Source organism: Melospiza georgiana, chromosome 23, assembly GCF_028018845.1.
Source record: "Melospiza georgiana isolate bMelGeo1 chromosome 23, bMelGeo1.pri, whole genome shotgun sequence".
Taxonomy (NCBI): Eukaryota; Metazoa; Chordata; class Aves; order Passeriformes; family Passerellidae; genus Melospiza; species Melospiza georgiana.
In genome coordinates, this window is record NC_080452.1 from 8,892,011 (window position 1) to 8,916,946 (window position 24,936).

Here is a 24,936-nt window from a genome sequence, read left to right on the forward strand (position 1 = left end):
ATGTGAACAAAATCCATCGCCCAATCCTTCCTCTGTTGGACACCAGGAACTCCCACTGGCCCCTCGAGGTCCATCCATATGCACCCAGGTACCAGTCCTTGGTAGCTGCAATGAAAGACTCCCCCATTCCAAACCAGCCACAAAAACAAAAGCAGCCAAGAGCAGCGAGGGCAAAGCCATGCAGTGTGCAGCTCTGACACAGGGAAAAGCCTTCACTGGGCAGATCTGGAAGAAGGTAAAGGGAGCTTTGCATATTCCTGTATCTTTGGCAGATGGCTGTTCCAGCCTGGTTCTTTTGGGCAGGATGGTGCTGCAGGGCTCACTCCCCTCTGTTTGTGGGGTCAGCATTTCACAATAAATTCACCAGAGTGCCTGAGACCAAGCTGCATCCCCTCACACTGCACTTTGCAGTCCAGAATGAGAGGAGAACATGCTGGAGGAACAGCAGAGCAGCCCAAACCTTCTGCAATCCCTCCCCTAACATGAGCCCACTCACAGCCTCGGTGCAGCCCCAAGCCCAGATGACAAAGGCAGAAGAAGAGGAGGTGACAGTGGGACCCAGCTGGTGGTGTCAACTCCTGCTCTGTGCTCCAGAACACAGGGATCAGCCTCTGAGCTACACCTCAGCACAGGAGAAACAAATGCAAACTTATGCTCTGAAAGAGAGAGGGGAGACTCCAAATGAAAAGGACAGGATGTCTGTGAAGCTTTGCAACTATCAGCAGGTGAATTACAGCTACAGAGATTCCTCTTGGCACACAGCTCCAGGCACAGCTACTGCACACGAGAGTGAACAAAAAGGGATTTTTAACTGCTAACCACACAGGACAGCTCAGCAACTTGAATAAATCAGTTTCTTATCAACATGGGTGTGTATTTGTGTACTTCATGTACAAGAGGGAAGGGAGACGAGCCCTCCATGTTATTCCAGGAGTCCCAGTGTCTCCCTCTCCAATTCTGATACTGAAACCTGTCCATAACGTGACTCCCAATGACACGCAGGACAACTTAAAAGCAACACCCAAACCAAAAGGAAAAGAGGAAATAAAAGATTAAAAAGTTGGTAACTAAAACCAGCAGATGCTGTTAAAAACGCAGTGCTGGGTGCAGACCCAACCTGGCATTAAAAAAGCCTGACAGAAGCAGTCCCTGCACAAACCCCAGCAGGTGCTGAGCCAGTCCTGTTCAGCAGCAAACCAGGACATTCTGGGAAAATGCACGCTGTCCCTTAGGAAAAAGAAACCAAAAAAAAGAACAAGAAACAAACAGAAATTAAACATTTGCTCAAACTACAACCGCTCTGTAGGCAAAATATTCTTTTTTTTAAAGATGGCTTTTAAATTTTCATTTTTAAACTTCTTTTTAAGCTACCTAATTACACGTGAAGATGATTTCTAAAAACCCATAGTGTTGGTGTCTCTTCTTCCTCATAGCATTTACACCACTCTGAAATCCAGCAGTCACACATGCATACTCAGGTTTTGGATTTTCCTCTGGAAACAGCTAGTCTTAAGTTACTGGGCTTTTGTTTTTTCTTCTTTTCCAGAACACGGAGGCAGAGAAGGGGGGTCCACGCTGTGTCTGTCTGCCACATGAATCCCCCTCCCTTCCCCCAAAAGTCAGCTTTTTCTTAAATTCTCCTCTTGTCGATACCCGTTTTGTGTTTTTGTGTTTTAAGACTGTCCGAAGTGATAAGGACCGTGGAAACCCTGAAAGAAAGTTGGAGACATAATCAATTTTTAACAGGCAAGAAACAAAATGCTCAGTGCTCAGCTCCAAAGAGTGCCCAGCCCAGCCCAGGGCTTCCCACCAGCCCCACTGTGGCTCCAAGGACAGTGAAACCACACATTCCAGGGTTGGCTTCCCCAGAGAGGGCAGATGCCACCACTTACCTCTGTCAGACGTTTTTTAGACCAAGGCCACAAATTAACTTGTGTTTTCTACACCAGAATTCCCTATAGGTGCTACAACACCTGCAGGCCCAGCCCCTGCAGCCTCCTCTGTGTGTCCCACAGACATGGGGCTGTAAATGGGTAAGAGGCTCTGCCAGAAAAAACCCCAGCAAAAAAAAAATCGACAACCCCACAAGTGCCATGTGTGCCTCCTCAAGGCGACAATGCACATTTGCCTCCAGTGAAATCAACCAGAGCATTTACCAAAACCCCCAAAATGCCTCCTAGAGAATCCATTTCCCTCCTTTACATCCTAAAGTGAGTCACCTAAATGTCAGATGTAGTCACAGGTCTCAAATTAACAGGAACTCCTTTTGTAACTTCTATTGTCCAGATCAGTTATCCGGGGTTTCATCAGGAAGCAGAAGAAAGACCAACAGGCAGCAAGGGATGCCCCAGCTCACGGCAGATGAAGTTTGTCAGTGAAGAAGGTACAACCCCCACACAAACCCAGACACACACTGAGGTCACGAGAGAGATGAGGGAGAAAAACTTGTATCTCATGGCAGAGCTGGAAGATCATTATGCAAATGCTTCTAAACACAGTCCAGCTCTTCCCAGCACACTCTGGGTAAGGCAGTGAGAGCCCAAACCATTCCTGTTCTGGCTGAATGGGAAGCTCTGACCTCAGTTTTCACCACTCTGCCTTTAACAGGGCAAATTTCCTAGGAAATACCATTTCCTTCATGTTCTACAACTTCAAAACCCCCTCACTGCAGGAGCCAGGGCTGTGGAGCCACGAGTGGGAACACAGATTATGTAAAGCATCAACGTCACTGGCAAACCCCAGGCTGGAGAGCTCTGCTGCAGATCTGACTGGGGAGGAAGTGCCATGAACAGTCTGTAATCTTGCTACAGCTGAGAGAAAAGTTCAATCTTGGGGATATGATCAGCTGGTAAATACAAGCAAATGGCAAAATGAAGCAGCTCTCAGCAGCTCTCAGAATCCAACCAAGAGGAGGATCAGCAGACAATTAACCAGGACATCTCCTGAACTGCGTGGGAAGTATGAAAGACTGGGAACGTGGAAATTGCTGTTTGCAGACAGAAATACACGCAAGTGATGGAAAAACAAACAGGCTTCTACCCCAGGAATATGCTGCAGTGCCAGCTTGTAAAGCTTTTCAAAAGAGAACAGCCAGCAGATTCCAGCATGACAGTTCACCTGAGGAAGGAGATGCTCCCATCAAAATCCAGAGATTGAGAAATCCAACATTTCCAAAAATGCACTCACTGAAATGGGGGGAAGGGGAGAAGCAGGAGAGAAACATTAAGATGGTGCACAAGAAAAGGACACAGAGGAAAAGCAGTGTATAAACAGGATCCCAAGCAGTCTCACCTCACAGGGATTAAGCTATTGTGCTTAGCACTCTGCAGAAGGAAAACAGGATTTGCTGCTGATGACCTGCACAGACACATTTGCCAGAATTTGCTTCATCTCTGAGCTACCTGCACACAAGGCTCTGTTTGAGGCACTGCCTAGGGAGCTCAGGAGGGGTTTAACCACCCCCTGCCCCTCTGCTGGGACCACCCTTACCCTGTGTCACCTCCTGGGGGATGCCAGAGGCAAAACAAACTTGCCTGCTGTAATTTGGGGGTTCCACAAGCATCCCCCCGTGGTGTAAGGAACTGCCAGTCACCCTCAGTCTGACATCAGAGCAGCTCATTTGTGCTTTTGGATGCAGAGACCCTGTGAGGTCACCGTGAGCTGGTTTGCAGGGAAACCCTCTGGATCTCCACAGAATGGTTTCTGGAGCATCTAATTTAAAGCTATGGAATTATGCAAACTGTGTCAGTTAAACGCAGAGTTTAGCTCAGCACAAGAGATTCCTCAGCATGCACAGCTCTGCACCACCTGGCACCCAGCACTGAACACCTGGCACCCTGCAATGAGCTCCCCTGGCAATGCTGTGACCATGGTCAGCTCCTCCTGATGCAAGGAATTCCACCATGGAAAAGCCCCAGACCTTTCCTTTGGGAATTGCCACTCTTCACTGCATTTCACCTACCCGAGATTCATTACTGAACATGAGAACTTGGCAAAATTGAACCCCACTTGCATCTTTAAGGGAGTGAGAGCTGCTTTAGTGCAGGTGACTCCACCTCCCCTGTCCCATGACGTTTAGTCACCATGCACAATGTAGGGGTTTGATACCAGAAAACTTCAATTACTGCTGCAATGCAAATACCAAACCCCTGTATGACATTTTCAAGCCTAATTATCCCCTCTGTGCAACATTTTACATCACAAACATGCAAAAATAATTCTGCAGACAATTGCAGTTTTTCTGAGTTGTTTCAATGGAAGGATTATTCCCAGTATTTTTGGTGCCTTCCCGTCTATCCTCCAAGTGGGATCACTGTTTTTATGAAAAGCTCAGCTGCAGCTTTGCAAACTTTTTCAGTTCTTCCAGAATGATCCCCAGAAGTAACTGCTCACTTGCTGGTGGGAGCACTGGCTCTTCACACAGACCAGTGTGTCACAACACAGGGCTGTGATTTTCCAAGCATGACAACTACTGGTATAAATTATCATTTGCCTCGTGCCTCTAGAAGGGAAGTGAGATGTTTTGTGTAGTTGAAACCCTTTGTGAACACTGAGCTCTGCAAACCGAGGTACCTGTGCTGGGAACAAAGCGAGGATTAAGCAAATCTTTCACAAAGCATCACACACAGGCTTTCAGACAGCTCTTTATTTCACCTCTGTGACTGAGTCACCACCAATGCAGGTACACTTGCAGGGACAGGAGGTGGATGCACAGCAATACAGGAGTCTCCCAGTGGGCACTGACAGTGGCCCAGCCCAGCTGCAGGTCCCCATCCCCTCAGGCCGCTCCTACCCCGCGCTGCTCCAACCTCGCTTACGTAAAACTGAGCACAAACAGAGAGCAAACATCCAGCACTTGTGTTTTATTCCATGCATGCTGTGCAAACATGGCGTGGCTGGGAGACCACCAGGAAGTTCAGGACCTTCTGGGAGCAGGCACTGCAGGGCTGGCTCGGGTGCCTGTGGGTGAGGAGGGGCAGGGCTCAGGTACCCGAGTTCCCTGATGTGCTGATGGGATAAACAACAGGCAGCTCTGCTGGGCTGCAGTGGGGCAAAGTTGGGCTAAAACCAGGTTATCTGGCACTTCCCACAGTCTGGAAGGACATGGATTTCATGGATGAGCTGACATGCAGCACCCAAACCACCAATCTCTCTCACTAGAGAGGCAAACCAGCTCATGCCAGGCTGCAGTGCTGTGGGAGCTCCAAGTCCAACCTTCTCCCACTGTGTCTAAATGGATGGAACCACACAGTGACCAGCCCAGAGTGAAGCCCAGACACCAGCATGGAAGGGGCTTCAAAACATTTTTGGGGCATAATCCTCATGCATAAAGACAGTTCGATGCCCAGTTTCCAGTAAAAGTATTTCTGTCTACAGTTTACAGAGGTACTCCAAAAATCTGCAAAGTGGAGGCCCTGGTTTGGGAGAAGCGTGGCTTTAGAAGCAGCAACAACATTTAAGCTCAGAGAGGGGGAGCCAGTTAAAGGCTCCAAGGACACAGGGTTGGTTTCCCCTTATGTACAGAAAGCTGCCAGGTAGCTCAACTCCACACAGAACAGAGGGAGATGGGGAGCATAAACACAGCAGGAAAAAGGGAGCTCAGATTTTACAGCTGTGAACTCCAAATATGTTTCTATTTCACTGGGCTTTGAAGAGCAGCACAAGCAATGACCAGGACAGCCAGGCACCATTTGCTTAGGTGGGGATGATGCTCAGTGTCCTGTCTGGGCAAATCTTTGCAAAATCACAACCTCCAGGTGCAGTTTTCTGCATGACATAAAGAGGAGTGATTCCTCAATTCACCTGGGCAGCAGGTTTGGATACAGATCTGTGGATTTTATACAGAGATGTTAAGTACAATCTAAGTGTCAGGATATGGCTATTCATTTCTGATCTTCTCAAACATGGAAACCTGTACATTTCTTTCCTCAGTTAAGCAATTAAACTCTAATTCCCAGGCACTGTAAGACTGGATCTTGGGCTTTTAATGGAAAAGCCAGTCACAAGAGAGCAGCAGTGACCGTGCAGGGTTGCTATGAGACAGGAGTAAATAGGAGAGAGCTGTATCAACCTCAGATCTCTGGAGAATCCAGAGAAAGTGACTGCCAGAGAATAAAGTATCTGTGCATGGGGATTTCTGGGCATCCTATCCTGCACTTAGGCACATCTTTACATCTAAGAACATGCAAAAACTCCACTGGGAACAGATTTAACAACAACATGCTTCAAGCAAAGCCCTGGCAGGCCCTGGCCTGCAGCCTCCCCACAGTGTGTGTGGATGGTGGGCAGGGGACCCCAGGGAGGTGGGTGCCATAGCAGGAATAAAGGGCACACAGCTTGTTCCAACCATGCCACAGGTTTCATCTTACCCACTTACAGGGAATTCTGTGTCTGGTTTTGTTTGTTTTTCCCCAGGACACCCAAACCACCCACTCTGCTGCTGCTGTATAAAACCATTTTGAATGTTTCCAGGTGTGAAATGCTGCTGTACTTGTGTAACCCAGCAGCAGATGGCACGTTGGTGTAGCCACAATCCTGACTCCAATGGGAGCTCTGGAGGACAAGTCACACCTGCTCAGTGCACCAGAGGGAGAACTAATTCCGACAAGGTCTGGCAGCTTCGAGTATGTTTTACACCTGCAGATGCCAGAAACTGCTCGTTTTATCTCAAAGATTTCATGGTCTCATGCACTGCATGACTGGGTGTCCCCAGTGTCTGTCAGCAGAGGAAGCCTCCACAGTCAGCTGAGAAATATTTAAGGGCTTATTTTGCTTCTAAATACAGGACACAGGCTCTTCTCAACACTTTAACTAAACCTGAACCATCTCCTTCGCTCACCAAATGGCCTGGGGATTCCCTCCCTCTCCCAGGTACATGAAAGGAAACAAAAATATCAGAGATCCTGCCCAAGATAAATAAAATCCAGGAATTCTTGGAGTCTGTGCCACTGCCTAAGCAACCCACAGTGCTCTTCTGTGTGCTCTAGAACCTGAAATCAAGCCTTTCACATCAGTATTCAATCACAAGGCAGCAGGTCCCAATGCAGTAGTTTTCCTTCTCTGCAGCAGCAGAGTACAGGTCAGATCCCCTGGGGATGAGGAGAAGATGGGCCAGGTAGAGCTTTTCCCAACAGGAACTGGAGCTCCATCTGTTCCTCAGGTAATTCAATACTCCTGACATCACCTCTAATAACCCCTTTTCTGCTCCAGCAGCATCTCCAGCAGGGTACACCATGCACACAAAGGGAAAAAACCAAACAAAACTGCATCTCCTTTTCCCAGAGGCCTGGTCAGGGAATGGGGGGAATGTTCACCTGACCATTTCAAACCAGACCAGGCATCTGGGATGTCCAACTCCCTCAAACTTGTTTACTACAGAACCAGTATTGTACCAATATGAATATTGGGTCTGTGACAGAAAACCTCCTACCCTGGGCAGGATGGGCAAGGCTGGAACAGGACTCAGATCTTCAGACCTACCAGAACAGCCTCCAAAGGATAAAATAATCTGTCTTAGTATGTCACAAACAAAAGAACTGCAGTAGAGAGAAAAACCACCCAAAAATCAACTGGCTTCTTCATATCCCCTACCCCAAAGCAAAAAAAGGACTATAAAGTTGTCCCTTCTGAAGCCAGCAAGCAAAATGTCTGCTTTAATCTCAGACAATCCACCTCAAATCCACCCAAGAATATTCTGTAAATACAAAAAGAAACAAACAACAAACAAAGCCAAAACAAGGAAAAAGGGGAGGAAAGGTCACCTGCCCTACGTTTGGGGGTTAGATTATAACCACCCCTGTTTCCTCAGAGCACGGAGCTCCGGGTTACCAGCTAAACCAGCTCACTTCAACCTTGTGACACCTCTCAGGTGCTGCTTCACTCTCCTGCTGGCTTCTCTCCCACAGCACAGCTGCTCCTTGCCAGGGGCTCTGGTTCCTCACACCCACGCTCTCTGAAGGCAGCCCCAGCCCAGCCCCTTGGGGAGCACCATGACCCCAGCACGCAGCCACTGCAGCAGAGCTCAGCACTGCCACCTCAGGGGTGTTTCACTGACAGCCATCACTCCCCAAGCCATCCACTGCACTGCTGTGAGCAGGGCCTGGCAGCAGGAGCCAGCCCAGAGATGGTGTTTGGGACCACTAAGGAGGGCAGTCAGGCTCACCCCACACATGCCAGCCATAAAAGATGCACAGCCCTGGGGTAAAGGCCACTAAAACAAGATCCACTGGCACAGGACAGGCAGGTCATCCAGGGAGGAACTAAAGTGCTGTAGGTGAACTAACATTAGGGCTTTATTAAGTCATTCAGCAACCAAGTGTTATTGTCCTACACAGCCTGCTCAAAGTACAGTAAAGCATTTTTAAAGGATTTAAAAAATCAAACTAGTTTGACATACGACAGTACACACCTACACATACTGCTGCATTAACAGGTGGATTCTGAATTGTAAATAATCCTGCAATTTATTTTTCACACACAAGCAAATAAAAACAGTCAAAATATCACTCAGACTCATATAGCATCCACCAAGCAAGCTTTTGAGAGAGATTTAAAGTAAAGATAATTTAAAAGTCACCTACAATTATGAACAAGACAAGGACACAGACAGGAACGGTCCTTTGATTGACTGTTCCTGCAGGCAGCTTCTGAGATCAAATGGTGTGCTCTGGAGTCTCCCCACACCAGCTAAAAAAGAAGTTATCTGGCTAATCTGAAGTTTGAGGGTGTGGTAATTTGTTGTCTGTTCAAAATTATGTCAAACTCAGGACACATCTAGAGAGATATTTTGACTTATTTGCACACGCAACTGGAGCAGGCTCCAGCCACTTGCGGTTACAGCACCCAAACAAGGTTATATAAATTTTAAGAAGGACTTGAAGCAAAAACAAAAAGGTGGATCTGGTAGAGTCTATCAGAGGCAAAAAATATTTTAATATAACATGAGGACTTGGCAGAGTCAGACAGTCAAATTCAGAACCTTCCTTAGCAGGTCTGGCAGAAGCAGAAGGAAAGGGCTTTGCAGTTTGGAAGGAAGAGCAATTACACACCTGCCAGGCTCCTCCCCTACCCGTTCTCCTGCTCGCCCAGGGCACCTACCTTACTGTACGTCACTACCGACAAGTTGTTCGAGTGACTGCTGGGGGAGAGATTTACAGAGTTTTGTGACAGTCCATTCTGATCTTGTTCGATTTGGTCAGGAGCAGGCCCCCATGTGTTTTTGCTGATTGTGCCTAGCTCGGAACCCCCAGGGTCTTTTAGGTTGTTTTCATCTGGTTGCCTGTTCTTCTGTGGAGAGGCGAATGGGTTAAAGTTTCCTTCTACCTTGCGATGCGGCTGCGTGTTGAACTCTGTTTCAAAGGATGACAGCTGCTGTGTGACACCCAGAAGTCCTCCAACTTCCACGCTGAGGATCACCCAGATGACATCTGTGGAAAGATACACGTTTGGGTTGTCACTAGATAGGAGTTTATGAAGAAGGGTCAGAAGGAGCAAATGAATTCCATCCTTTACACTAGCAAGAAACAGACTTATTGCTTAAAGCACATTTTTACAAAGCCTCAGCAGCACTGGTTCCAGTGCCCCCAGTTTAACAGGCCTGGGATCAGCAGTTTGAATTTTAGGAGCCAATTGAGGACAGTGGGATTCTACCTTAGGGGAACGTGACTTGCCTACGGAACTCCACACTCTACTAGGGCCAGGACCCCCACTACACACCACTAATCCCCCCTGTGCATAACTCCCCTCACTGAAAACTGTACAAACACCCCCACTGAGCCCTGCATTCACACACCACTGATCTTGTACACACACATACCACTGACTGCATTGCACAACCACCACTGACCCCCTGCACACCCCCAGCCCCAGCAATGATCCCCCCCCCATACCCGTCCCCCACAGGCGGCTCTGGAGCGGCCCCGCAGCGCCCTCTGCCGCTCTCTCACGGCCTTGCGGTCCCGGTGCCACCCCGGGCTGGCACCACCGGGCCCCCCGCCCCAAGACGGGACAAACGTCTGGGCCCCGGGATCGCCGGGGCAGCCTCCAGCAAAGCCACCAGCTCGGCTGCAGGGCAAGAATCCCTCGGACTCAGAGCTTGGCGGCCAAAGGGGTTCAATCTTCAGGTTGTGTTCTGGCAAAAGTGAAAACTTCTGGCAATGCAGGGACATCTCTCATTGTCCAGGACTGTGAACCCTCTGGAAACCCTGGGCTTTGTGAGCATACAAGACCAGCAACACAAACTGGACAGGCTGTCCCACCTGCACGGGGATATCCCTTAGGGAGACACTGTGTCCCCTCCAGACAATGAGGAGCTGCATGGCAGTGCCAGCACTGCCAGCCTCCTCCTTCTGGCACTGATATTTTTGCCTCCATGTGCCAACACTGCTCACTCAAGCCCTGAAACTTGGGATACTCCCAGCTGCCAACAGACACAAAGATGTTCTCAGTGTAAACTAAAGCTGGCACAAAAGGGAGGGAAGGCTGCACTGAAGGCAGATGTTTGAGGCCCAGGCTGAAGCACCAGGCAAAATAGCCAAATGTGTTCTTTAAACAGAGAAATAGCTCACAGGGGGTGCACTAAGTCACTGCATTAACCCTGGGCATTAACTTCACATGAGGTTTCACCACTATTTTATGCTCACATGCAGCTCACAAAGTTAAGCAATGGAAAACTGGGAAAGAATCTCAACAAGGACTGAGTGGGAAAGAGTCTCCATGAGAGCTGTGCACATCCCTTTGTTTTCCAGAGTTTTATGTAATCTGTAATTTGTTCCAGTGCTTAGAAAACACTGACCAAGACAACAAAGCAGCTCCCTTGATGTTTTCCTCCACTCTGTGCTGTGTATCTAAGCCCAGGGCTGGCAGAGCTCTGCCCCCTGCTCCGTTCTGTGTGTGTGCTGTCCCCAGGGGGGCCGTGGGCAGGGAAGGGGCTGCTCACCTCCGTAGTAGAGTCCCGTGGCAGTGCACATCCGCCACTGTCCCTGATACATTCCGGCGGTGCTGGGGCTGCACATCTGCACGCTGACATCAGCCATCTCCTGCGGCTCCAGGGACCTCACCATCACCATGTTCACGTGCCCAAACTGGTCTCCACCAACATACTTCAGGCAAACCCCTGGGGGCCACGCCTCCGTCCCTGGGATTAGACAGGACAGGGAATTACTGACAGCACACCAGGAAAAGCTTTGGCTGTTTGTGTAAGACTGGGCGAAACACGCTTGTTAAAACAGTTGTGCAATTGTTGGACGGTCAAAGGGAACCGAGATACACAGGACACAGCAGCAGTGGATGCTGAGGAAACCTGGTTTTCAGAGCAGGCTTAATTGGTGCATTTAGGGACCAGCAGAACAATTCCCAATGTCTTTGTTACACAAAAAAATTCTCAAAGTCACAGTGTAATAGCTTAAAAAAACCAAAAAAAACCTTAACTTACACACACCTCCCCTTCCCCAGGGCCAGAGGCAGAGACAAGGGCAGGGCTGTGTTGTGTGCTCCTATTTCTGCCTCCCTCCATGAAGCTCCTGAACCATGCCACATCAAATACCTGTTATTTATATAAAGTGTTGGCAATGTGTCCTTTCAGGGATTCATTTCTTTCTAAGCCTGTTAGGAGTCTCAAGAGGAACTCATAGTTTGAGCTGTAACTGAAGTGCCAGCACTATTTCCTAAATTGATTTACTTCTCTCCTTGCACCAACCCTTTTCTCAGGCTTGTGCAAAGGTGGCAAGAAGGGTTGTGAACACACAACTCATCTGTGGAGATCCATGTTTAGACTGCAGACACCAGGACTGACAGCGTGACCTGGCAATCAGAGAGACAGAAAACAGCTCCTGCGTGCAGGCACCGCTGCCAAAGATAACAACTGCTGGGGCAGACAGAGAGAAAGAGCCTCTCTTCTGAGACTCATGAAAAATCAGTTTAGCACAATTTTCTTTTGCTTCTTCCCCAGTCACATCACATGACTCAGCCAAGGACTGAGAACACCTCCTGCTCAGCTGAGGCTGACGGAAATGGCTACGGAAAGCCTGAACCACCACGAAGCCTGAACTGCTCCGTCTGGTCCGAGGCGAGCGTGCTGCAGGCTGCTCTGACCTCACATCACCTCAAGGAGCATCCTTTGCAACAGCTTGCCTGCTAATTTAATCCCTGTGGCCACTCCAGTGAAGGCACGGCAAGGGCTGATTTTCTTGTCAAGTCCTTATTTTGGAATTCCCAACGTGGCAGGGGGAGCAGGATGTGCACGAGTGCAGAGGGATGTTCAGCGTGGGGGGGGATGCACCAGCACAGCTGGAAAGGTGCTGAGGGAGCAGGGCTCTGAAACAGGAGCTGGGTGTCTGGCTGACCTCAGCCTGGGGCATGGGGCACTTGAGCATGAAGCCTCATCTGCAGAGGTTGGCAGCCCAGCAACATGGCTTAGTTTAAATAATTTATGTGATTTTTATCAGGTTTAATGGCTTTAGGCTTGCAAGGTGCCTAGAACGCTGCAACTGATAAGCCTCATAAAATGAAATTATGATTATGTCATTCTATTTCAGTACACTCATCTCTCAGGAGATGATAAATGGCAGAGAGTGTCCTGCAGAGCCAGCAGCAGCTGGGGGCAGAATGGGGAGAGGAAGCCAGGCTGTTAAACCCTGCTGCTCTTTCAGCAATGGTTCTAACACAAACTGCTCCTTTGGCAGACAAGGCAGCACCATCCTGCAGGTACCAGAGCAGGGCATTGTTTTTTAGTGACACAAATGAGAACCTGACTGAACTGAGCTCACAGCTCACACGCCTCAAACTGACACTCTCTGAGCTCTGCCTGTCACACTCATCAGACCTGAAACGCTCCAGTGACACATGCCTCAGGTATTTTGTGTTCTAGAACTGAAGTCATGTAATCAAGGACTCCTGTAGAGCTGTTAAAAACCTTGGCTCTGCTTCAGTTATCTGCCTAACAAGTAGATATTATCTGGAAACACTACAGCCCTTTGATACTATACCTTAATTAAACCAAAGAATGGTTTTCAAATGCTGCAGTGCTCCTCACACTGCACAGTCATGAGCAGCATGTGAAGCTGCACTTCACTAACCCTCAGCAGTGTGGTTGTACCAGGCCCTGGCCTCCAGCACTACTGCTAGGGCATGGATGGAAGGAAGGTCTGACAAGCCAGGTTCAAACCACACAGAGGTCAAAACATGTTGGCCTGCCAGGAAATCCTAAATCAAGATGAGCTCCGGTCCTGCATTTTAGAAGGCCCAGGATTTCAGAAGGTGAAACATTCCAAGAACAATGAAACATCCCCTGAACTAGGATGCTAAATTAAGGCTGAATTTGCATCCAGGAAATGGCACATCAGAGGAACATGGAAGGGAGGAGTCAGCCCAAGATAGAGGTGTAGTCATAAACACACAAATTGAGATACTAAGAGAAACAAGACCTATCACACTTACTAGATTTGTAAGAGATGTATTTGGGACAGTTATAAAAAATTGCCAGTCAACTTTTCACAGTACTGGAGTTCAAGCAAGTTCCATGTTTCACCCTTCCATTGTACTTCCAAACAGAAGGAGGCAGAAAAAGTACACTGAAATATTAAATCCTTCCTCTAGAACACATCCTTTATAAATCAGTGTTCTTAAACATGCTAATGAAATACTTTTAGATTTTTAGTGTGGTTTTAGTGTGGATATTCTGTCCAAGTCCTGCAGCTATTCACAAGCAGAAATACTGAGGGAGCTGAACCTGACTCGTGATGACTCCCAGCATCACACCCCAGTGTGAGATTGTTCTCTCCCACACAAGTACAAGCAGGTCAATTAAATTCAGACAGAGTTTTAAATGTTCATGCAACATCCCCTCGCTGCACTGCTTGAGGACAAGGGCTTCCTTCACATCCATGGATCTCATTTTCCTCTCTGACTGCATCCCACCAGATCAAGCACTGGGAATGCACTTTGCCCAGCCTCACTTCCTGGATCCCAGGCACTGCTTTGACTTATTCCAAACTGGAATGTGGTCTCTCCAGCCCTGCATCCTCTCAGAGCATGAAAAGGCAATTCTGCCCCAAGTGGACCTGCCACATGACCCTTGTGTCACTGCCTTGTTTGTCTACAAGTTCCCTAGTTTGTTTGTGTGGTGGCACAAGGAACAAGCCTGGTGACCTGACCGAGCTGCCCATCCCACCACAAAATGTTTGTGCCAACCCAGGAAGGGAACTTGCACAAGCTGGCAGCACCTCAGGGTGGCTCCAGCCCAGGTGAGTGACACAGGCTTCCTGCCTCAAGGCAGCATCCCTCCCACTGCATCCCAGCACCTGCAGCTAAAGGCCTCACCTGTATTCTGTATCCTCCATGTTTTTGTAAACTGGGTATCAGGAGGGATGGACTCTCCTTCACCTATGGTGACATCTTCCACAAATGACATGGAGGGGACATTGATATTTGGACTCTCAAAATCATAGTAGGCTCCAATGGCAGCTTGTAGATTCCTGAAAAGGAAAAAAGCACATTACAACCTGAAGTACAGTTGGGTCAGGCCCTTTGCACAGGTCATATGTCAGGCTAAACAGGTCAGCAAAAATATCCAGGCTGTAATAACTCTGCTGCTTATGTGATGTGTTTTTTAAAAGCTTTTATCTCTATCACATATGGATTCTCTAAGATACCAGAGCTCAAAATACAGCACTTTTTCTTGCCAGGGACACTGGCTTAGATCACTTTTCTACTCTGCTTCTACTTTCCCTGGAAACTTTAGAACTTACAAGTCTTGGAGGCCTCTGCTCCAACAGTTCTTTATGAAACTTGCTGAACAGTTCAGGAGACACCAAGGGAAGAGCTATGTCACGAACACTGGGCAGTTTCTTCACCAGCCTTGTTACCTCAGCTAATTTCAAAAGGACCAACCAAATCATCTCTCCATTTTATTTTGGCACACAAGGTTCAAAAGGAGCACAAGAGGAACAAAACATGAAGATAACTCTCAGGGCCAAAGGGCACCAGTAGCTACAGATAATAACTCCAGCCTCGCTGGAGTTTTTGAAACATAGCATCAGGTACAAACTGTTTATTCATCAATAGAGTGCCTGCTCAGCTCTGGGTAGTCACAACTTGCAGGAACTTACAAACCACCTGAGTCAAAACTTCTCACTGAATAAAGATAAATGACAGTGCAAGTCTGTGATACATTAAGGACATTCAGAAAGCCACAATGCTATTGATTCCTGAGCCATGGAGTAGCTACAACTCATGGTAATTAATGTGAGAAGAAGAACAGTCAGGCAGGAAGAGGATTCATGAGCCTTAGCTCAGTTCCACGATATACTATTAAGTCATTATGTAAGTGTTTGGCAAGTCATGTAATTCCTCTGTTTATACATGTCTGAGAGGTTATGGCCCTGATTTACATGTTGTGAGTGGGTGCTGTGAGAATGGAGATGAGTAAAATCTCCCCAAACGCAATGGGCATAATAACTGCTTTTTTTATTCATGACTGCAGAAATCTGTGTTGCTTTTTTGAGCAGGGTAGAAAAAAACCACCAAAACCAAGACTTCAGAAACTGGGAACCAGCACCTAAAACCAAAGCCCTGCAGAAGCTGCTCTGTGTGGGCACAGTGACATATTGAGGGGCTGGACAGTGGTGGGGTGTCATGTGTCCGAGTCAGACAGCCAAGGTGAAAGCAAGAGAAACATTTGCAGCATGACCCTGAGCAAGAGCAAACACAGGGCTTTGCAGGGCTGCTTGCCAGCTGGAAAGAGGTTTGAAACAGTGAGTAAAGAAACTGCCTCCTGTTCAATTCCTACAGTGTTCATGGCAAAAAACATTCAAATCAGACACATTCTGGATAAAATCTGGACTGCATGGGAGCAGTGTCACCTTCTCCTTACAGAAACCTCAGGGAATCCAAAATGCAGCAGCTGACTGGGGGGCAACAGCAAGGGGGTAGAGCCACACTGGGGGCACTGGGAGAAGACCCAAAGAGCCCCATCGGTTTTGCAATCAATCCATCCATCACAGCACCAGCAGCCAGCAGATAATCGCTGTGTGAGTCACAGGAGTTGCTGACATTCTGCTAAGGAGACACTGGAGGGATGGCCTGCACAACATGGCCACGGGGATAGATCAGCCATTCAGCAACCCCAGCGTCACAGCCAGACCTTTGCCATCCGTGCCCAGCGGACTTTGGTCCAACACAGGAGCCACCGGGTCCCGTGCTGTGGCCAGAACTCAGAATTCCAGAGCAGAAACCATCCTTCAGCCTGAGGCGGTTTCCACTCAGGAGTGTCAGGGCTCTGTTTAATCCCGCCAGCTCAGTCAAATGCTGCAGGAAGGGGCCATGTCACATCAGCCAGTAAACAGAGACAAATGCTCAGTTTTACGTCACCAACCGCCTGTTGCTTATACACTGCACAAGATTTACATAACTCACACCAGGGCTGTGCCAAGAGACTCCTGCTCGCTCACCCAGCTAACACCATGAGCTGCAGCTTAGTTTGCACCAGGATTTCTTCCTGTAGCACAGCAATCCAAGGCAAAAGGTATTGTAGGAGATACAAAAGACAGCAATGCAGCTCTTTCTCTTCCTAATCCACTACTACATAACTACATTTTCAGATGGACCACAACACCTTGTGAGCGATTGTTCTGGAATCAGTGGCACTGACATTTTATTGACACTGACAGGAAAAAAGAAAAGCTCTGAGGGGCAGATTTCTACTGCAACTCTTTGCAAGGCAGCCTGGCTGTGTTTGTTTGCTGGGCTGCAAACAGGCCTCAGAAGGTAGTGGGCTATTTGTGCACACAGGCCTGGGGCCAGCACTCCCATCCCGGGGTCATATTTCAGTGCGCTTTGCCATTGGGAAACAACAACACTCCTCTGCAGCATCGGGTTAAAAACTAACTAAAGAACAACACACGCTGGAAACACAAATGGATTTGCCCCATTTGTGATCAAATATTCCCAAACCCACCTCCCCACTCCCACCATATGATCTGTGTGATGGGGGATGTTTGGGGTGAGTCCTTCTATGTGTTTCAATGCCTCTTGGACTTCCCAGTAGAGAACTACAAAGAAGCTTCCAGAAACTGAAGAGAAATTCACAGTGGCAAAAGCCAAAGTCAGGATGACAAAGCAAATCTGCCTTGAGTTCACGTTCTTTGACACAGACAAGCCCAGGAGATAGGGACAGAGCAGTGGCAGCCGCCTCTGTGCCAGAGGCACCCCCAGCTCACACCTCGCACAGCACTGGCTCTGTCCTGCTCCTCCCCCAAGAGACAGTGAGACAGCGCTCCCTCCCCTCCTCCCCGGCCCCCAAACCCCGAGATCAGCTGCAGAGCAGCACTCTGGGGAAAATGCCACTTGCAGAGGTGAACTCTGCTGATGTGCAGGCAGCTGAACCCAAGCAGCAGAGCCTGCACTCGCCCTCCTGCCACCTTCCATTGGGAATTTCAGATGGGAGGCAGCCCTCAGGCCGTGCACAGACAGCCAGCACTATTTATGTAACAAATGGACTCGGTGATTGGAAAGAAGGTGCCAAGGTCTGTCCCTGAGGAGGGTGAGAGGAGCCAGGCAGGTGCCCTCAGCACTCACAGGGTGCAGTGTTTTGTCATGAGCCAAGCAACTCAGGTGACATCTCCTGGAAATATGCAATGTAGACGCTGGGCAGGGCTAAACAGCACAATAAAAGCTCCAGCACAGAGCACGTGATGCAGGACACCTCAGACTCCTCTGTAACTCAAGTCTCCACCTTCACAGAGCTCCTGCCGCTCTCCAAATGCAGTCTGTAACCAGGCACCACAGCTCCCCATAAGGTGTCTATTGTTAAAAAACAAAAATCAGCAGTGCAGCAGATGGACATTTTCTCACTCCCAAATAATGGAACTTCTCTACATGATACAGGGGGAGAGACTAAAAACACATATGGGAGACATCCAAGTGAGGCAACCCCTTTTGTCTCTTCATTTCCACAATTTAGCTGGATGTTCCTTACCCCAGCTCTTGTGGACTTGGATTGCTGCTCAGCCAGGCTGGGACATCTCCAACAGCTGCTCTTGCTCCTGAAGCAGGAGATGCCTCACTCCAAGCCTTGGAGAAGGCCAAAGGGTGTGGGGGAAGAGGCAAACACATCAGGCTGCAGGGAAGCACTTCTACCTGGAGCTTTCAATTCAAACCTTCAGTAGGGATGACACATGGCAATTAAGTGCAAAGCCTCAAGATGTTTTGAAGGGCTGGAATTTTAATCAGTCAGAAGACAGAATTTCAGAAAGCAAAATTTCTGTGTCAGTTTTCTTTGTTCTTGACCCCTCTTACACTAAAGTTACATGAAATTCTATGTATGAAGTTGGGAAACTACATTAGATGATGTTTGATGATGGAAAAGGATCACTGAGGGATGCTGAAAGCTTTAAGCTGCATTTACACAACTGAAGGCAGGGGGGAAGATCTGACTAATTTAAAGCTTATGTATATTTTCACATGAAGACACAGAAAAACATTCGTTGTTTTAGCTGAAAGCAGCAGTTCCACATACAAGTGGGGTGCTCTAGGAAAAAGACAGAAACCTGTGGTCACAGAAGCAATCCTGTGTCTGCAGGGGCAGCACGAGGAGAGAAACTGAGAGCCCACAGAAGAGGCACAGAGTCCTCAGAACACCAAACCATCAAAGGAACTCACTTTCCCTGAGCAGCTTTAATGTGCACAGAAACACCAACAGCAGCTGCTGAAACCTTCCAGAGATACCTGCACAGGGCTGAGCACAGCACCTGAGCACAGGGAAAAGCACCTGAGCACAACCCTTTGCCCAGCAGCAGCACCACAACAATGCTGCTACAAGCAGGAGTCCCCAGAACCATCCCCAGCAGCTGAGCCCTCCCAAAGCAGTTGGTCCCAGCAGCTTTAAGAGGGGGGTAAAATATCCTGAGAATGTCCCAGCAGGAGCTGCCACTGAAAACAGGCAACAGCTCTTCCCAGTGGAAAGTTATTGAGAGCTGCCAGTCCACAGGAGATTCTGGAACTGCCAATACCTCAGTACAAACCACGTTACCAGTCTATAATTGTCTGATGAAAGTGAAAGGGGATTAAGCTACAGAAACTGTCTGAGAACAAGTTAGGGCATGTAAGGCAGAGTCCAGCTGGACCAAAATGATATCGTACCCAATTCTGCTACACTTACCTGCTTATGCTTTCATGCCACAGGCACCAAAGTTTTCAATGCTTTGCACCTTGGAGCACAATTATAGTATGTTCCACAGTTATAAATACAATTTCTTTAGAGTCTAGATTTCATTCAAAATAATCAGGTCAAACACTTGAGCTGCTCTGGAGAAGAGGTGTGGGGTTGGAGGTTTTTTTTATGCACTAGATAAAAGCTTCTAAGAAAATATTTTTAAATTGTTTAATTCTGTAATGTTGCTATTTTTAGTAGCATTAGGAGACAGCTGTGGACACAGAGAGGCAGCAGCCTGGGATGGTTCACAGGCACTAAGAGACACCCACAGTGTTTCAAGTGAGCCACAACAGACCAAACAGTTTAAAACCTCTTTTCTCTCCCCAAGCCAAGGGTGTAAATGACCTTGCACCCACCACAATCCACAGAGCTCCCCATACTGTCCTGACATCCTGGTGACAGCACATCAGCAACCACCAGATCTGCTTCTGGGGTGCCACTTCTGCCTATGAGGACAGCGTGTCACCAGTGGGTTAGAGTAAGATGGACATCAAGTCCAAAGCCTCAGCTTCCTTCTTCCCTAATAAAGTTTATCAACACCCCATCGGTGTTTTGAGGCAACCCTTCTCACCAGATTTGGCCCAGCTGGTCAGCATAAATAAATATTAACCCAAGCAGAGTCACAGCAGGCCCAGACTGCTCGACAAACGTGTCCTGAGTCACAGAGAGAACACAGACCTGTCCCTGTCACCTGATAAGGATGACTGGAACTCCCACCCACTGCTGTCCCTGCCCCACGGCTGCTGGGTGAGGAACAAACACCCACAGGCATGCCCAGGGAAGGATGATTATTGCCAGAACCAGGGCTGGTTCCTGCCTCCTCCTTGACACAAGGATTCCCCACCGAAGGAAGGGGTGTCAAAACCAAGCTCAAGGTCTATGCAAGGCAGCGGGGAAGTTTTCCTCACATTTGGCAGAACATGGATTCAATCTGAAGAGCAGACCAAACATCTGTGCTCAGAGGACACCTGCAAACACCTGAGGTTAAAAATCAGGAGCAACGCTGGTGTGAGCCACTGTGGGAATCACATCCCATGTGAGTGAATCCCCCTGGCCCAGTGTGTTCTGTTAAATTCTGAGTGTCCTGACTTCTCACACAAATATACCTCAAGTATTTCTCTGAGTAGCACCTACACTTCATGTCAGTCATGGGAAAAGCAATTAAACCCCTATTAGTTAAACCATGTCTTCAGACTCCCAATTAAGTACATCCACTTCTGGGCAATACAGGTGTTTCACTGGATATAAAGAATTTGAACAGCCACCCACAGGGATGGAAATGTGAATCTATAAGACAACTGTAGCACAGAGCTGCCTCACACCTGACATGAGACAGAACAAGGTTTTACTGCAGATTCCTGCAGTATTTTCAGAGATAAACTTATCTTCATGCAAAACATTACCTAGGGAGTACTAGTTAAACCATGACACAGCTACAAATTCTCCTAAATAGATGAAAAAAACACGAGGATCTCTAGATCTGACAGCCTTACAAATAATGACCTTTTCACCTAAAGCTGGATCCAAAAAGCTTTGTTAAATAATGGGTTTTTTTTCCCCCACACACAATGGAAACCATCGTTACCTGACACACTTCAATTAAATATCACACCTACTGCTCTGATAAAAATTCAGCTTTCTAAACAAGAGCTAAAAAGAGAATGTAAAGAAATATTACATGTAATTATTGAAATATACATTAGTTCTTTCAAACTAGGAATCTCTGAGCCAGCTACACTGAAATATGGATTTTAAATCCACTACCATTAGCTACTTCAAACTAATTCACTTTCCCATGGAATTAAAGCAGCTCCAAGCCTCTCACCCACAAAACTGGCACACACTCCAATTCAAAGAAAATAATTCCTTTTCCTTGTCCCAATACAATTTCCCCACCAGCTTTAGAGGAATGCAATGACTTTTATGGAGCTCCCTGTGAAGGCCAGCCAAGGCCAAAGGGGCTCAGACCCTCTCCTGCCCATCTCAGAGATCACTGTGGAGCTGCTGTGACACCTGGGACCCCCCTGCACCCCAAACCCCTCCTGTGAGCCCCCTCCCTCCCACCTGTGCTGGGGCCCCACGTCTGGAGGGGAAGGAGCAGAGCCAAGGTGACTGAGGGGGATTTCATCCTGGATGCAACAGTAGCAAAATGCCCTCCCCACTTCACTGCCCAGGGTTTCCTCCCAAGGAAGAAACGTTTTCAGCATCAAAACAGTTCATTTTTGGTTCTGCTTTTTGAACAAAGAAGGTCACTTTTGGTTTTAGGCCGAAAGTGAAAGCTCAGCCTCTCCCTCAGCAGCCCCTCTGAATGGAAAATAAATAACTAAATAGTAAAGCAGGATGGTGTGTGCTGCTGCTGGGGAATCAGATCCATACAGCAAGAAGTCAGCACAGAAAGCGGACATAACTCTAGCAAAGTGTTTAATAAGTACCAGGGAAAGACAAAGGGTTTAACCTGTATTTCCTGCACATCAAGGAACAGCCTCTGAAACTCTGGATGCATATGTTCAACCCAAAGCATTTTGGTAGCACTTAATAAAACCAGCTGGCAGTTCCTTAGCACTGCCCAAGCCTGACAGAGTCTGAAGGGGCACTGAGCATTCCTGGGAACTGGAGAAGTGGACACAGACTTTTAGAGGCTACTTACAGGTATTCCTCCCCAGCCAGCCACTAATTTTTCCCCCTAGATTGGCCAAACAAGCTATTTAAAATAATTCCTTTATTCCAGCAGTACTGCTAATTCACTGAAAGTCCTCTGACCACAATTCCTAATGATGCTGTTGGAAATGGTCTTTCAAAGCACATTAAGCTCTGAGTGCTCCCTACAGTACAGGAAAGACAAAGTGGGGAAGGAACTGTGGGTCTGGAGACAACAATTATTGCCAAAGAGCAGCTTTCACACCTGGGAACAAGCTCTAGTGAAACTACTTATGTGTTTGTTAATTAACTCACACATGGGACACCCAACACCTGCATTTGTGTCACCCACCATGAGCTCCCTCACCATTTCCTACAGGTGAACACCAACCCTGACTGGGAACACTCGGAAAAGTGACCTGAAAGTCTCATCAAGACCAATTATCTGCAGGACGTGCTGGTGCCAGAAGGTCCAGACCCTGATCCCAAGGCAAACCCGGCAGGGCACCTGAACCACCTGGGCAGTGTGGGTTGCACAGGGCCCCTCCACGCCACGGGAAAGGCGCTCCCAGAACCGGGACACGTGTGCTGATTGTCCCTGCTGAGGGACAGGGCAGGGTCAGCCCGGCAGGGCCAACGACCCCGGGGCCATGCAGGAAGGGCAGGGAGCGGGGCAGGGGGCAGGCTCGGGGCACAGCACCCAGCTGGGGGAGAGGAGCAGCCCCTGCCAGGCTGAGAACGGGCTCGGGGCCCTCTCAGAGCAGCCCCAGCCCGGGTTTGTTTGCACGCACACCTCACCACCCCAACAGGCACATGCCCACCCAGCCACAACTTATCAAACTTCATAAAAAATGTGAAAATGGATGTTTTCGGAACCAAACGACTGAAGTTGGGAAATTAAGGCTATTTCAACCACTTCAGTCAGTTCTGAGGCTGGATTTGAAACGCTGTTATTCCAAACAAGAATTCAATATTCCTGAATGAAAAAGAGCTGCTTCAGCACAAAGCAGCAGCACTCTGGCTACACAGAGCATCTTCAGGAGTAACTTTCAGGCAACTCTGTTCCCTGCTTTCCCCAGGAACCTCACAGAACCCCCAGGATTACAGTGCAGTGTCAGTTTTAGTCCTATCACCAACACATGGATGAGGTGGGAAAGCATCTTCTGCTGGGAGCCAACCATTTCTTCCAAGCAAACTCCTGAACTCCTTGAGATCTTTCATATTGCATCAGCTTACAAAACGCAATGAATTACTTGCTATTCCCCTACTCCTTCTGGAGGTGCTTATTTGCCACTAAAATTCGGTATGGAGCTGTAGGAGGAAGGAAAAACCAAAACCAAAAAGCCGACAAAGTTGTCTCACTACTGTTTATAAACTCAACAATTCCACACAAGTTTTCCCCCAACTGTTGATATCCTGACCTCCCCCTGGATTTCAGTTTTCAAAGCCGAGGTTTCTGGGTTTGATGTTCTACCTCTAAGCAGGGTTTAGCTAAGTGATCTCTCTGCTCACCGTGTCTGAAACACACAGAACTCATTTGCTCTCCTGCAGCTCCCACCCTGCAGAACTTTTAGGTCAACACACTTCGGAGATGAGCAGAGAGAGCTCAAAACGAGCCAAACCCCCCGACTCATAGAGCAGCTGCTCCACAACATCTTTTTTACAGTTCCTGGGCTCACTGCACCAGAACACTCCCGTGTGCTGTTTTTCACCCTTGTACCGAGTATCTCCCCTGTTTTTCTCGAGCTACAGCCTCGCTGATAACCCGTGCCTGCTTTTTCCTTGCGCAGTGACACAGAGCCTTTAGACGCTGAGTTGCCCGAGTTGTTTTTCCCAAACACCCCGGTAACTCTCACACGTGCACCGCAGCCGCTTCCAGGCTCCTCCAGCGCATTTCTGCCACAATTCCCCTCCCTCTGAAGCTGCCTCCAAGTCGGGGCGCCACAGCCCGTCCCCGAACGCAGGCTCGCACGCCCCGTGGATCTGTTCGCCACCTCAACAGCTCCGCGGCCCTCGCACCGGCGAACCCGCACCCCGGGCCGGGGCCGAGAGTCAGCGCCGTCCGCCCCGGCCCCGTCCCGCTGCCGCTCCGCCATGGGAGCCGCCTCCGGCCCGGCCAGGGCACAGAGGGCCCGGCACAAACACCGCCCGCTCCCCGCCGGGGCCCCGAGGTGACCGGGCCGGGGGGGGCCGGGCCCGCGGCTCCTCGGCCCCGCGAGCCCCCTCAGGACGTCCCGCCCGCCCCCCCCCGGCCCCGGGCCCGCACCAGTTGGTCATGTCGAGGAAGAAGGCGCAGCCGGCGGGGCTGAGCTGGAAGCCGAGCAGGCGCTGGAACTCGCCGATCAGCACGTCCTTGTCGGTGGTGCCGAGGCAGCTGAACTTCTGCATGAGCTCCGCGTCCAGGTCCACGTCCATGCCCTCCATGGCCGGGGGTCCCGGGGGCTCCGCGGCCGGGCCGGGGCCGCCTCAGCGCCGCGCGCGCGGGGGGGGCGCGCGGGGGCGGGCGGAGGGGAGGGGGGGGGGAGAAAGTGGGTGCGCGCGCCGCCGCCGCCGCAGGCACTGCGCCTGCGCCGCCCCGCCCCGCGGCGCGCGGCACGCGACGTCACCCCCCGGCCGGCGTCACCCCACGCGCGGTGCGGGGCGGGGCCACGTGCCCGCGAGGGGGGAGGGAGGGAGGGCGGCAAGGGCGAGGGGGCGGGGCCGCGCATGCAAATGAGAGCGGCGCGTGACTCGGGGGCTCCGCGCAGGTTCCGCTGCGTCACCGCGGGGCGGGGCGATCGTTCGGCTCCGCCCACATGCGCGCGCTGCCTTCCATATATGGCTGCGAGTGCGCGTGTTTGTGTATGCAAATTAGCCTTGGTGACGTCTTGCGTCGCCATGCAAATGAGAGGCGCAAGGCCCGACGGGAGCACCTTCAATGTTTTTTTCCGCCTAAAAATGATGTTTGTAATGCAGCTTTCGACCGCGCGACGCTGCTCCGTGCACGGCCGGCGATCGGAACCACCGGATGTGTTCCGCGAGGAGAACAGAGAGACCGAGCAGAACACGCTTTGGCAGCGCCGGGGGCCCCAGCGAACCCTGCGCGCCGGGGA

General features: G+C 49.5%; 1 protein-coding gene across 1 annotated transcript; it reads right to left on the reverse strand.

Moving 5' to 3' along the window:
* Positions 1-1,624: 1,624 nt before the first annotated feature.
* On the reverse strand, positions 1,625-24,320 carry ILRUN (inflammation and lipid regulator with UBA-like and NBR1-like domains). Its single transcript, XM_058039587.1, has 5 exons — positions 24,111-24,320; positions 14,317-14,471; positions 10,937-11,134; positions 9,097-9,425; positions 1,625-1,709 (listed from the first exon to the last, which is right to left on the reverse strand). The coding sequence occupies exons 1-5, from the start codon at positions 24,266-24,268 to the stop codon at positions 1,674-1,676; spliced, it is 876 nt and encodes a 291-aa protein (XP_057895570.1). The 5' UTR covers positions 24,269-24,320; the 3' UTR covers positions 1,625-1,673.
* Positions 24,321-24,936: the final 616 nt, after the last annotated feature.

Coding starts and splice junctions, on each gene's coding strand:
- ILRUN (XM_058039587.1), bottom strand. CDS start 24,268: ATGGAGGGCATGGACGTGGACCTGGACGCGGAGCTCATGCAGAAGTTC. Junction 14,472..24,110: donor TTCCTCGACATGACCAACTG/GTGCGGGCCCGG, acceptor TTTCCTTTTCAG/GAATCTACAAGCTGCCATTG. Junction 1,710..9,096: donor CGGTAGTGACGTACAGTAAG/GTAGGTGCCCTG, acceptor ACTTTCTTTCAG/GGTTTCCACGGTCCTTATCA.